This window comes from Littorina saxatilis, linkage group LG3 (genome assembly GCF_037325665.1).
Source record: "Littorina saxatilis isolate snail1 linkage group LG3, US_GU_Lsax_2.0, whole genome shotgun sequence".
Classification (NCBI taxonomy): Eukaryota; Metazoa; Mollusca; class Gastropoda; order Littorinimorpha; family Littorinidae; genus Littorina; species Littorina saxatilis.
Window position 1 is genome coordinate 64,758,809 of NC_090247.1, and position 13,914 is coordinate 64,772,722.

Consider the following 13,914-nt stretch of genomic DNA (forward strand, 5'->3'; position numbering starts at 1 on the left):
AATCAACAAGTTCTAACATGTTTAGGTCTTGCATCTCTGTGGTGCAATACTCAAGCGTAAGCACCCAATGACCCCCTCTGGAGGTTTACCGGAGAGGGGGCTCCGCGAAGCGCAGGGTTATCATTTTAATTGCCTTACTCTGACACCCCCCCTGACAGGGCACCAAACTACATAGCTATTAAAGAGAGAGGGCTCCGCGAAGCGCAGAGAAAGTGTGAATGTGTATGTGTGTGTGTGTGTGTGTGTGTGTGTGTGTGTGTGTGTGTGTGTGTGTGTGTGTGTGTGTGTGTGAGTTAGTTTTGAATATAAAATTTAAAGTAGATGTTTGGTTTTTTTAAATTAATAAATAAAGATAAGGATAGGATCTTAGTTTAGTATGTGAAAATGGATCCAAGGTGGAAACATCCTTTTACCTGTGTGATTGCCGGTCCCACAGGGAGTGGGAAGACTCATTTTGTCAAACAATATTTGAATTACTTACAAGATATGATGACACCCCCTCCAGAGGAATTGATTTGGTGTTATGGGGCGTGGCAGTCTGGTTACAATGAGATGAGACATGTGACGTTTGTGGAGGGTTTACCCGACGTGGAACAGGGGTCAAAAGGCGACTGGTCATCATTGATGATTTGATGAGTGAGACAAACGACAAGGTCACACAACTATTCACCAAAGAAAGTCATCATCGGAATCTGAGTGTAATGTATATTGTACAGAACCTGTTCGGAAAAAACAAAGAGCAGAGGACGATCAGTTTGAACAGTCACTACCTGGTGGTGTTTAAAAACCCACGGGATGCTTCACAGATCAACCATCTGGCCAAGCAGATGTACCCTGGGAAGCTAAAGTATGTCCAAGAGGCATTTAAAAATGCGACTTCTATGCCTCACGGTTATTTGCTGTTTGACTTGCGACAAGAGACACCCGATCATCTTCGTCTGAGGACAAAACTTTTCCCACCAGAGCACCCTGTAGTGTACCTTCAAAAATAACCATGTCTGCACGCCTGAAGAGAAATGTACCCATGTTGCGATTGTTGTGTGGGGCTAAGCCTGCCGTGATTAAGGCCGTATTGAAAGGAGCTTCTCCAGATTTGATCCATGCGTTGTGCGAGTGCTCCCTGAACATCTTAAAAGGCCATGTGCAGCTGACGCCCGCACAGAAGAAACGGTTGTCTCGACACAAACAGAACCTACGGGTCTTAGCCAAAAAAACAACATCTGTCAAACATCGAAAGCAAATCCTACAGAAAGGCGGTTTTCTTCAGGCTCTTTTGAATCCTGTGCTAGGCATTGTATCTGGTTTGCTCGGGAACCTGGGTCTCTGATACGATGGACCATACCAAAAAGATGATTTTGATTGAGCCACGTGTGTTGGCTTCTTTGCGGGACTCTGCAGGTGGACCTCCAGTACCTGATGCCACCTCACAAAGTTTGAAGGACATGGATCAAGTGATGCGGGGTATTTTAGACAAGAAGGATGTGGACAAACATGAAAAAGCAGACTCCTACCAACAAGTCTTGTGGCGGTTTCTTAAGCGTGTTGAAGAATATAAAAACAAACCTCTTGGAAGAGTGGAGATAGCACAACCCTCAAAACAACCTTTGACAGAACTAAATGAGGTCGAGAAACCTCAGGACCTATCTAGGGTAGAAAAACGAGTGTTGGAGAGTGTCCCAAAAACCTTGAAGAAGAAGGCTCAGTTGCTTTTGGATATAACCAAGGACAGTTCTGACATCAAGTGGAATGAACAAGGACAGCTCGTGTACCAGGGACAGACAGTAGCAGGAACCAACATGGCTGATCTGGTGAATGATGCTCTTCGTTACCGTAAAAATGCACCTGATCCTCAAGGGTGGGAAGTGTTTGCAAGAGGTTTAAAAGCGGTTAATATCCCTCGTGAACTCATTGGTCACACAGGGCGATGGGAGTGGATGCACAGCGAGGGGGGTGATAGAGGAAGACCATCCACCAGGACAAAAAGAAGAAGAAGAAGAATTGTGAGTCCTTCCTCAGCATCTCCTTCTGCAGAAAGAGTATCATTTCCTTCTCCAGCGCCCAAGAAGAAGACGTGGCTATCTTATTCTTGAGCAGAATGCCAGTGAAAAAGAAAAAAGTCGCTGAGAAGCTGCGACGTCGATATTATGGAAGTCAACTCCCTGGAAGTTTGGGTGGAGTGGAAGCTTTGAGAAGAACCACCAGACAAGAACAAAAACAAGTTGAAAAGTGGTTGACATTTCAAGACACCTATACACTACACAAACCTGTGCGGCGAAAGTTTACTCGTCGTCGTATCATCGTGGGTGGCATAGATCATCAGTGGCAAGCAGATTTGATTGATGTTAGAGCGCTGAGAAAAGACAATGACGGGTTTACCTACCTACTCACATGTATTGATGTGCTGAGCAAACACGCGTGGGTGGTGCCTTTGAAGGACAAAACAGGGGTCTCTCTGGTGACAGCCTTCAAAAGCATTTTTGTCCGAGGTCGTCAACCCCTGAGACTACAAACAGATAAGGGTAGCGAATTTAAAAACAAGGTGTTCCAGGATTTTTTGGACAAAACAAAGGTACACTTTTTTGTGACAGAAAATGATGACATTAAAGCCTCAATGGCGGAGCGCTTCAACCGTACCTTGAAAGACAAACTGTGGAGGTATTTCACCAGAACAAGTTCAGTGAGGTATGTGGAAGTCTTGGCTAAGCTGGTGCGTGGTTACAATCATTCCTACCACCACAGTATTAAGAAAGCTCCTGCTGACGTAACCATCGCTAATCAGGAGGAAGTGTGGCAACGGTTGTATGGTGGTCCAACTCTCTCCAAACCACCTAAACTGAATATAGGAGACCGTGTGCGAATCAGCAAGACGAGAAGAGTCTTTAAAAAAGGTTATATGCCTTCTTGGACAGAGGAACTCTTTACCATCAGTCAAGTCAAGACAACCACACCCGTGACCTATGTGCTGAAAGATGATCACGGAGAAGAACTGTTGGGGACTTTTTATGAACAGGAACTGCAGAAAGTGGGGGAGAAAGAAATATACCGCATTGAAGCTGTTTTGGAACAACGCCCTGGAAAAGGCAAACAGAAAGAGTATTTAGTCAAATGGTTTGGCTATGACCCGTCATTCAATTCTTGGATTCCACAGACGGCACTGACCCCCTACACGGACTAGCTTCAGTGGTTCTGACGGAGAAAACTCAGAAGATTAATACGCCTCTGGATGAACCAGACAGTGTTGTTAAGCGACCAAGAACATCCAAGCTGTGGCGTGTATTTGGACATCGTGTCCCTCGGAGCGAGATTGTCTTCCTTTGTCAGATGCTCCTTATTTATGTGGTGATTGGAGTGTCTCTGTTCAATCTGACAACCGGTCGCGGACCGGATAACTTGTGGGTGGCCCTACTGGGAAGTTGTCTCGGCTACGTGCTTCCTAATCCTTCCATTGATCCACCCTTGGTACAGTAACAACGTCTTCACTCATCATGTTCTACCTGACACTCCCCAGCAACAGCTCCTTGCAGCACTACCCTGACAACAACGCGAGTCACTACTACACAAAACTACCTCAAACAATTGACCTGGGCACCGACTACGAGTGTGGGTTGGCTGAGATTCAGTTTAACAACTCGTATGTAAATGTGGAAAAAGCCACGTGTCAGTTTCGAATTTGTGTCCCATTAGGTGTTGTTATTTCTTGTGATACTCTAGTTTTACCAGAGGGGTTGTATGATTCACCTGCTTTTTTTATAGACTCACTAAACCAGCTCTTGGTTGATGTAAGTCTTACGCACTATGTAAGGTTTTATTACACCAAAGCAGCAAAAAAAGTACGTGTTAAATTACTCAAAAATATCTCGCTGTGGATGAGCCCCGAGTTGATGAGAATTTTGAAAACAGATGTCACCCAACAAAGCATCATAGGCCCTGGTCACTTTGACGGTAAGGCTATGATGGACTTACATCAAGATTTTCACGCAATATACGTGTACTGCGATTTGGTGCGCGAAAGAGTGGTCGGAGACACATTAGTCCCATTGTTGCGGACGGTGCCGATTAAAAAGAAGACTGAAGAAGTCGTTCATCATATGTTTGAAAAACCCCATTACATGCCACTGACTCGATGTCAGTTCAACACGGTGGAAATGCTTTTAACAACGGACACGGGAAAACCTATCGCATTTGAGCAAGGGAAGACGGTCGTGACGCTTCATTTTCGTCGTAGACGCACCGACCATTTGTAGAAGATGGTTCGTCTAACCCCTTTTCAGGGCAGTGGAAAACTCTATGAAGATTATTACTGCAGCCAGGTCGGCCACGGTCTCCCCGTGTTTGTAGGAGGAAGAAACTACAGAGGTCATGGTATTGGCAATCTCTTAGGGGGTATTGGTCGAGCCCTTGTGCCTCTTTTGAGAAGTGGTGGAAAAGCTCTGCTGAAAGAGGGGGCTAGGACAGGTATGCAGGTGGCTCAGGATGTGTTGTCTGGGCGTAGTGTTAAGTCGTCACTACAGCAGAGAGCTAGCAATGCAGGGAAGCGATTGTTTCACCAAGCCGTGGGTCGAGTGACAGGCACAACAGCCGCGCCGCCTGGAGAACCTGCAAGGAAACGTATAAAATCATCTACACCACACCGCCAAGGTCAGACTGGGAGACAGAAGAAGAAGAGAAGGAGGGCGACAGCAGCCGATATTTTTGGATAAGCATCATGGCCCTTGCCCACCCTCAGTCATGTGAAAGTGTACATACTGGATTGGATTTGTTTTCTGTACCCCCAACACAGACAGCTGTGCAGGAGGGAATGTTTGTAGAGTATCATCCTCTGGCTACTCTGGCCCCAGGAGCCCCTATTGAGTTTACCATCAGTGGTGCTACATCCGAGTACCTGGATCTAAGCAACACGTATCTCCATGTGCGAGCTAAAATCACCAAAGCAGACGGAACAAACTTGGAGGCTGACTCCCCTGTGGCTCCTGTCAACTACTGGTTGCACAGCCTGTTTTCCCAGGTGGATATCAGTCTCAATGATACCTTGGTGACCAATTCAGAGAACACCTACCCCTACCGTGCCTACATTGAAGCCACCCTCAACTATGGACGAGAAGCCAAGAAAAGTCACCTCACCAGTGCCATGTATTACCGAGATAGCTCCAACCACCTGGATGATACAGCAGGGGATGCCAACTGGGGTTTGAAGGTACGGCGTGAGCAAACCATGCGGAGCAGAGAGGCAGACATGATGGGGCGACTTCATGCTGACATCATGCACCAGGAACGCTACATGATGAACGGTGTGGACGTGAAGATCAGACTCATTCCTTCCAAGAACATCTTCCACCTGATGTCTCCTGACCCCTTTCAGGGTTTCCGCAGTGTCATCACACATGCCTCCCTGTTTGTTCGCAAAGTCAAGTTGAACCCTGCTGTGAGCCTCGCTCACGCCAAAGCGCTGGAAAAAGGTACGGCCAAGTATCCTTTGAAAAGGGTCGTTGTGAAGACTTTCTCCATTCCCACAGGCAACCACAGTGCTGTGCAGGACAACTTGTTTCTGAGTCAGACACCCAACCGCCTGGTGATTGGCTTGGTGGACAGCGCTGCTTTCAACGGTCAAGCCTCACGTAATCCCTACCACTTCAAGACACAAGGATTGTCCTTTCTCAGCCTGTACCTAGACGGAAAACAGATCCCCGGCAAACCCCTGACACCGAACTTTGAACAACACCAGTATGTGAGGTCATTCTTCAGTCTCATGACGTCTACGGGTGTCGCCAACAAAGATGCGGGGTCTTACATGGAGTTGCGTGATTTTGAGTTGGGGTATGCTATCTACAGTTTTGACCTGAGTCCCAGTCTTCTGGATGGAGATCAGTTTGAACTGGTGAAAAGCGGTGCCCTGCGTCTGGAGCTGAAGTTCAACCAAGCCCTTCCAGCACCTGTGATGGTGATTGTGTATGGTGAAATGGACAGCATGATCGAGATTGATCGCTCTCGCCAGGTCCTGACTGATTTTGCACTATGAACAGCAAAGACATTAGCCGAGTGTTGGGGAGAGACATTCATACCCGACGTGTGTTTCGAGGTGTGTTTCCCAGAGACAGACTCCCACGACAGGTGAATACGCGACGCCCAAGCGCTTTTGTCATCAATACAGATCGCAGTACAGGACCGGGAGAACACTGGGTGTGTGTCTGGTTTGATGGACTGGGACAAGCGGAATATTTTGATAGTTTTGGTTTACCACCCGTGCACCCCGCCATTGAAAACTTTATGCTGAAACACAGTTCAGCCCACGTGTACAACCCACGTCTTTTGCAAGACTTGACGAGTTCAGCCTGTGGTTTGTATGTATTGTACTATGTTTTGATGAAAAGCCGCGGAGCCAGTTTATTTCGAACGCTTCGTGTGTTTTCTCCCAACAGACTTTGGGGTAATGATCGAAGAGTATGGTTTTTGGTCCAACAGCTAAGAAGAAACTGAGGTCGCGTGCATCGTCTTTTGTTTAGGTCTGTAAACTGTTTTATTCCTTTTATTGGGTGTGTCTTGTGTGTGTATATGTGTCTATATAAGAAGAAGGGGCGGAATCATCACCACCACTTTCATCTCGTACCCACCAAAGTAGAGAGAGGGTTAGAAGAGTGCTAGTAAGAAAAGAGAGGTACACAAAACAAAACAAAAGTCATGATGGAGACGGCCAGTCCCTCTTTAGAGCAGATGTTGGAAGAATTGGAGGCTGGTATTCTCAAAGTTAAAGATCACCTGCGAAACAGTTTGTTCTTGATGTTTGTTAGTGAGTTAAAACGAGATGTTTGCAAACGCCTTGAAGAAAAAAAGAGAGAAAAAAAAGACTATTCAACACGTTGGACTGTTGACGCCATTAGAACCGTCGCAGATAAAATCTGGGAACACCTAAATCGAGACAAAATTCTTAGTCGTTGGAATGTAGCATTACCCAAGACACATCCAGACGGGGTCTCCTGGTGGTGTTTGCGAGTTGTTGTGTGGAAGTGGACAGAAACGACAGCGTTTCGAAAAAGGGTTATCACTCATGTGACTGAACAACTGCTCTGTGAGTGATGCAACAGAGTGAAAAACGACATAGCATCCCACGTGACCTTAGGCTAACCCAGTGTGGACCCGTTGAAACCAGAATAATCAAGATGTACATGAACCACGAGTGTGTATATAAGACAGGACGGATGTAAAAAGACCACTACAGAGGATTTTTGCGGAGTCGATCATGCCTTCAGGGACCATGAAGCAGCCACCACAGCCGGCTACACGCTACCCGCTAGGTGGAAGCCTTTTTGCCTCAGTAAAAACGTGGAGAGGGGCTGTAAAAATCCATATTCGCCACTATGCTGTTCCCACCCGCACCAAAGGTGGGCGTGTTGTCCCCACCCAAAGAGGAGTCACCCTGGACTTGAAAAAGTTTCAGAAACTGCTTAGAGTGCAGAAAAAACTCAAAGAAGACTTCCACCAACAGGTATCTTCTCTGTCACCCACAGAGGAGAAGCAGGAGGAGGAAAAACATCCGAAAAATCACACAGAGTGTCCGCCGTCAGACTACTACTGTTCAACACCATCAACCACAGCCACGGCTTCGACACAAAGCGAGGCATACCCTCAGCAGCTGCAGCGACCTCTGTATTCCACATGTCCGGCTTACTGTCCTGCCACAACCGTAAATCCTCTTCCTGTGACACCAAGAAGTGGTTATGAAGTTGACAACTAATCCGGGGACCACCTCGTTCCTTTAAAATAATTGACAATCATGATTTGGCTTTTTTTGTTTTGTTTAATGTATGTGTGTGCAAAATGTTAATTTTTTTTTTAATATTCAAAAGACTGCTGTCACTTTTATAATAAAATGATCATATTGGAAAAGTTAATAACTATGTGTCTGTATAACTCTTGAATGCTACCGTGAGTAGTTTTATGTATTGTTTTGTTACTCTTTACGTCTGACTTTTTTTACCTTCTTGTTTGGAAGTACTTGTGTAAACGCGCGCGCATGTGTTTGTGTGTGTGTGTGTGTGTGTGTGTGTGTGTGTGTGTGTGTGTGTGTGTGTGTGTGTGTGTGTGTGATCGGAGGTGTGTGTGATCGGAGGTGTGTGTGGTGTGTGTGTGTGTGTTTGCACTTACATTTTATTCCCACCACACATATAACCCTACCTCTTACATAGTCTATCAACAACAAAATTAAAAAAAATTAAACACCGCAACAACGAAGAAAATAAATATCAAAAACAAAATAATACCTATCTTATCTGGTGTACCTATCAAAACCTTGTACGTAGAACAACCGTTTCTATTTTTAGTGCTGACCAATCAACAAGTTCTAACATGTTTAGGTCTTGCATCTCTGTGGTGCAATGCTCAGACGTGATCAGTCTCTAACCTAACATTATGTATGACTGACTGTAGAACAACTCGTGTTCGGTGTAAAATGTACCTCCGATGTTTATAACACCCACATAAAAAACAACAATCTGAGTCTACTTGTTAAAACTTTTGTTATATGTGTACATCAGCTCCCATCCCTCTCATCAGTCGAGCTAACTTCCACACCCACCCCACACCATTTGTCTAGCACTAATCTAAGCATTAAACCCTAATCATCCCTCGGGGTAGACAAATCACCTCCTATTAAACTTCTCTACCCGCTGGCCACCTCTGGTGGTTTTATCGGCGAAGGGGCTCCGCAAAGAGTAGAGATACCATTTTTATTACCTTATCCTGACACCTCCCCTGACAGGGCACCAAACTACATAGCTATTAAAGAGAGAGGGCTCCGCGAAGCGCGGAGAAAATGGGGGAATTACTGCTTTTTATTGGTGCTTACCCCAGCTGGAGTGGTCATTAGTACCGAGCAACAGGTACAGGCACATGAAATCACATGACAAAATATAAAACGCAATAAACCGTTTATGCGCAATATCTCCTTATCACTACTTAAACACAGGCACCTTAACCTATAACCTTCTATCAAAATACGGCTGCGCGGCTGCGCAGCTGCGCAAATAAATGAGGCCTGAGGCATACCTCTTCCTTACTACTCAATATGCCTCGCCTTATTCAGTAAAGCCGGACGGGGAATTGGAGCAACTGGCACCACTGACGACACTCTCCACACCCAGGCGAACAAACGAGTCCGTGTTTACGACAGCTGCATCTTCTTGTGTCACAGTCAGTCTTGCATGCACACCGAATCACTTTTAGAAGAGCTGCTGGTGCTGCTGGTAGGTCCGATGTGCATGGAACATAAACTTCGCCATTCAGCTTCCAGCCCCAATCAGTTGGAGTAAGAGTGTCAGTTTCCTAACCACTGCTGAACCTGGAGGTAGACTCTTAGACTGTGATATTTCGCAGCACCCGAGGTGGGGGTGAGGGTATGAACCTGGACGTACGATGTCCCAGTAGCAACTTTTGGGCAGAAGAGACGATGTCGAAGTGCGTGAAGACTTTCATCTGGAACGCCATTGTACAGAAGCACAAGTGCTTTTTTCCCAGCACGCAGAACATCTTGTGTCTGTATTTCAAAAAAGGCTGCAGCAAGACACTGTAGTTGGATACTGTTCATCAACTTTCTGAGTGCAGCTCCTTTCCCAATGCCAAAGGGCCCTGATGTTGTGTCCGAGCCTGTTATAGCATGCAGAAAGAGAAGCAGGCGGCGAACATTGTTCAGCTTAGCAATCAATGTCCTCATACTCCATGTATTCTTCTTTTTGCCGTGCTTGTCAGAAAAGAAGAATACATCATGGGCAGCTGAGTCCACGTGGTAGCCCAGCAACACTGACAAGGTCGGTGTCCTCTCCGACAACAGCAGTGGGGCCGTGTTTCGCGCTCTCTGTTGCTGAAAGAGGGATGCTGAGGTCTGCGTCACCCTTTGCATGGATCACTGTGCATTTTGGCTCAAGAGCAGCGCCCAGAGCATGGATGAAGCGTTGCTTATTGTCCGTGTTTACCAGGAACTGCTCCTTGGATGTCTGCAGTTGCATATCCTGTTTGAAGTGGACAGGTTGTCCTGTTGCACCTTTACTTCGGCGGGAGTGTGTCATGTCTTTCATAGATCTGAAGTATACCCATGAAATACGACAATTGCATTTGAGTACTTTCCTGAAACGTAGCGAACGTATGACTCAATGATCTCCTGAAAAGTTAGTCCTCGTTGCCAGGGGAGCCTTGAAGTTGAAGGATTCATCCGCAAAATTGAAACAAACCGAAACTTGTGTTGACTGTCGAGTGTCGTGACTTCACTTGTCCCCCGACCCCAGTTCTGATTTATATTTTCAACAACCACAATGAAATCACTCGAATGTCGGATGGTTAGATCGTTTGAAAACACTTCAATAGCTGAGGTACATTGCAGTCACATGTATTTTTTTTAATATTGCAGATCATATTCCGTCCGTGTCCCGTTAACTTAACGGTTAAGGTGTTTGACATGTCCGCTTACTCCAGCGATACCGATATACTGACTCCTCCCAGTCCTCCTGGTCGGACAGAATACCACCCTCGCTTGTGGAGTCACTTGCTGAAGTATGAATTTGTTTCTTTAAAACTAAGTTATAATGAACATTTAAAAGCTACGAATGAAATACGAGTGAAGTTCAAGTTGTTAAACATGGCCATAATGGTGAACTTTTATTTATGTCAGAATCTTTGACTTGATGAAGGAGGACAGCTATGATGAAAGAAGAAGATGGCTGAGTGTAATCCCAAGTCAAGATAACATTTCAAGCTACTTTATTTTAATTTAGTTACCCAGGGAATTCTAGCTGATTCCAACAGGTTGTAAAAGTAATGATCATGCATAGCAATGACATTTCAGGGCAAACATCTAAATCTAAATCATGTGGTTATAATTATGTTCAGACCCTGGTTTCCAGTACAGACGAGGAGCCTGAAAGTGAGGCAGAAACATTTATATATTATGAGTGAGTATATAATATACATGTAACCTGTTAACTTAGATTATGATTTTAATGTTTCATTTATTTTTCACGGAGTTCGCAGGTTGAAGCACATGCCACACTACGTGAATGTAGATTTCTGTCACAGTTTACAAATAACAAATGAACTAGTTCTAAGCACAATATACTTCATAAAGTGCAAGGTTACAATGACAGCAATAAACAATTTAATTGGCCGTCACACTGAGCAATTGTGGCAGTATAATTTTTGAATTTCCACAGGTGGTGACCATTTTTTTTTTTTATCAGCTGCACCTCTTGTTTCCAATCATAAACAGCTTTCAACAAGACATATTCAATTGTTTCAGAGAGTTGTGCCACTGTGGTGGACCACAATTCATCATCAGTGGGCCCCGACTGATGCTTGTGACAGTGACAGTGACACATCAATCACTCCTGTAGTTGTAAGATGATCCATTTGTTTGTTTTCTTTTCTACATGTTTTCAATTTTATCGGGCTGGGTGTGGCACAGTATTTTTGTTTGAGTGTTACCTTGAAAATCCTGTGTTAGTAAATGTTGATGGTTTCGGTAACAAATTATTTATTGGTTTTCCAACCATTTTAATTTTTATTTCCATGCTTCATGTAAATTGTAATTATCTTCTTTTATTCTTTCTTCATATGACATGGTAAAGTTGTTCAACGTAATTATTCCTGCCTTGGCTTTCTGCGTTGGCTTCATATATGTCTTGTTATTGATGTAACTGTGTAAGTGTAGGAATAGGAAAGGAAATTGTGGATCATTATTACAAATTTTTTTCAGAACCTTGATGTTGATTCCGAGCGAGTCACTGCAGACCCCAGAGTTTTTGAGACATGATGTAGGTTACAACTAACATTCTTATTATTATGAAGAGCTTATATAGCGCGAACCACAAGTAACTGTGCTCTCCGCGCTTTACATATTAATTTCTGTGCATCTCCCATTTTAAGATTTTGTTTAATTTGTTTTTGTAGACCTAGCAAGAGTGATACAACCAAACATCTTCAAGTATAGAGGTTTTTGATTTTGTGCATTCTCTCCTCCCCCCCCCCCCTACCCCCTTCCCTCCCCCATTTGTTGTTGTTTGTTTGCTGTTATCAGTTTTAAAGCCAGCAGAGGCTCAAATAGCCCCCTCATGAAATGCTTAAATTAATTTTCAGCTGGTCAGTTACAAAAACCTTCAAGTTTACAAGATGTATATATATTATGCATCTCCAAAAAGCTTGTTTGTTCTAAAATTTACCAGTCGGGAGAGGCCACCTAAACCCTCCCTAAATTGCTAACATTCATTTTCGGCTGGGGGGCGCTGCCCCCCTAGACCCCCCCCGGCAAGGGCGCTGCCCCTGCACCCTGCCGGAGCCTTAGCGGCCCCTGGACCCCGCCTTTCCAAAATGTTCAGTCCTGGCAACATTTTGGGCTCCCACCCACGCATAACTACCAACTCCACAATGTCATTACAGAATCAAGCAATCAGGAGAATGAAAGGATTCACCAGTGCTCCGCCACTCGGTTGGATAACCATCACTAGGCACAACAAAATCCATTATTGAGGGTTTCTTGGACGTTTCTGAAACTAGGGCTTGGAAGCTTCACATACAAAAATAGAAAAATCCTTGTCCTTGAGTAAGATTCCCAGTGAATGGGGCCAAAAACGACCAAAAATGAATAATATATGTGACCCTCCACCACGAAATGAGTCGCATGTTACCTCGCGCGGCTCTGCGCTAGGCTTAATATACAAGTCCGGGGAGTACCTGGTAACAGTGTGAGGGTCACCTTAGTCACAGGCTTATAACTCAAACAGTTTTTGCTCTTTTCTAAAACGGTTTTTACCACTGGATAGAGCACACAAAACTATTTAGGAAAATGTAAAAATATGAAAATCATGCACAGGTGACATGCGACTCAATCTGTGGTGGAGGGTCACATATATTTTTTTAAAAATCAAAACATTGTTAAATTTTTTGTCTTACTCAATGTGAAAGTCTGACCAAATCTGCGACATTGAGGCAAACAAGTTGGGTTGGGCCTTTAACTAAATACTCTGAAACCAGGAGCTACTTTAAGTAATTGTATTTGTGTTGTCATTATGTACTGCTTGCACTAAATGCATTTTCTTTATCTCCTCAGAATCGAGTCACCCAGAGAAAGACCATTGACATGCAGGGCGCAAGTCGGTCGACAGGTGCCAGCCATTATCATCATAACAAGAGATGCAGATCATAGTTTCTTATGTTTTATGTTGGGTGCGACTTTTGTGCATGTGCTTTAATTTTAAAGTAGAATTACATTATCAGATAATTTGAAACATTTTGTTTAATTAAATTGTAGATACGTCCAAGTCAATTTGCAGCATTTTTTCTTTATTGTTTTTCTATATACCCTTAAAACTAACACATAGTAAAAACAAATTGTAACAAGTGTTTATTCAAGAGAGATCATCTGAAGCTTTTTTTTTAAAACTGTAAAATTGCATAGTGATCGACATCCTCCAAAAATCAAATGTCTTTAGAATAAAGGTATCTACACGGGTTGTCTACCTATTTCTTGATAGCATTGCTTTTAAGTATAACTTTTTTTTCAGAGTATTTTTTTAAAATAAGTTTTATTCAAGGGAGGCAATAAAAAATGTTTACAAAAATGTGTCCAATTGTGTGCTTAAAAATATTAACATTTCTTGTAGCCCCAAGAAGTGTGTTTTGTCTTGTAACTATTGTGAATTGAGAGCTTTAGCACTGAATGCTTTGCATCCTGGTGTAAATAGCATCACTCAAAATATGTCTAGCTACGCACTCGTACTCTCTCCCTAACATAACACTTGTTCATGCAAAATTATTTGCGGATTAGTAAAATTTGCGTGAAATATTGAATTGCGATTTTGTGTGTGTGTGTGTGTGTGTGTGTGTGAAAATTACGTAATCTTCAAAATAGATGAGTGTTTACTGAAGCGATAAACTATT

At 43.9% G+C, this 13,914-nt stretch overlaps 1 protein-coding gene and 1 long non-coding RNA gene across 2 annotated transcripts; both read left to right on the forward strand.

Moving 5' to 3' along the window:
- Positions 1–3,485: 3,485 nt before the first annotated feature.
- On the forward strand, positions 3,486–6,016 carry LOC138961280 (uncharacterized protein F54H12.2-like). The gene is made up of 2 exons (XM_070332882.1): positions 3,486–3,631; positions 4,570–6,016. The coding sequence occupies exons 1-2, from the start codon at positions 3,486–3,488 to the stop codon at positions 6,014–6,016; spliced, it is 1,593 nt and encodes a 530-aa protein (XP_070188983.1).
- Positions 6,017–9,075: 3,059 nt separating this feature from the next.
- Positions 9,076–13,791, forward strand: LOC138961019 (uncharacterized). The gene is made up of 4 exons (XR_011454123.1): positions 9,076–10,934; positions 11,279–11,374; positions 11,735–11,792; positions 13,085–13,791. It is a non-coding gene; the product is annotated as an uncharacterized lncRNA (long non-coding RNA).
- Positions 13,792–13,914: the final 123 nt, after the last annotated feature.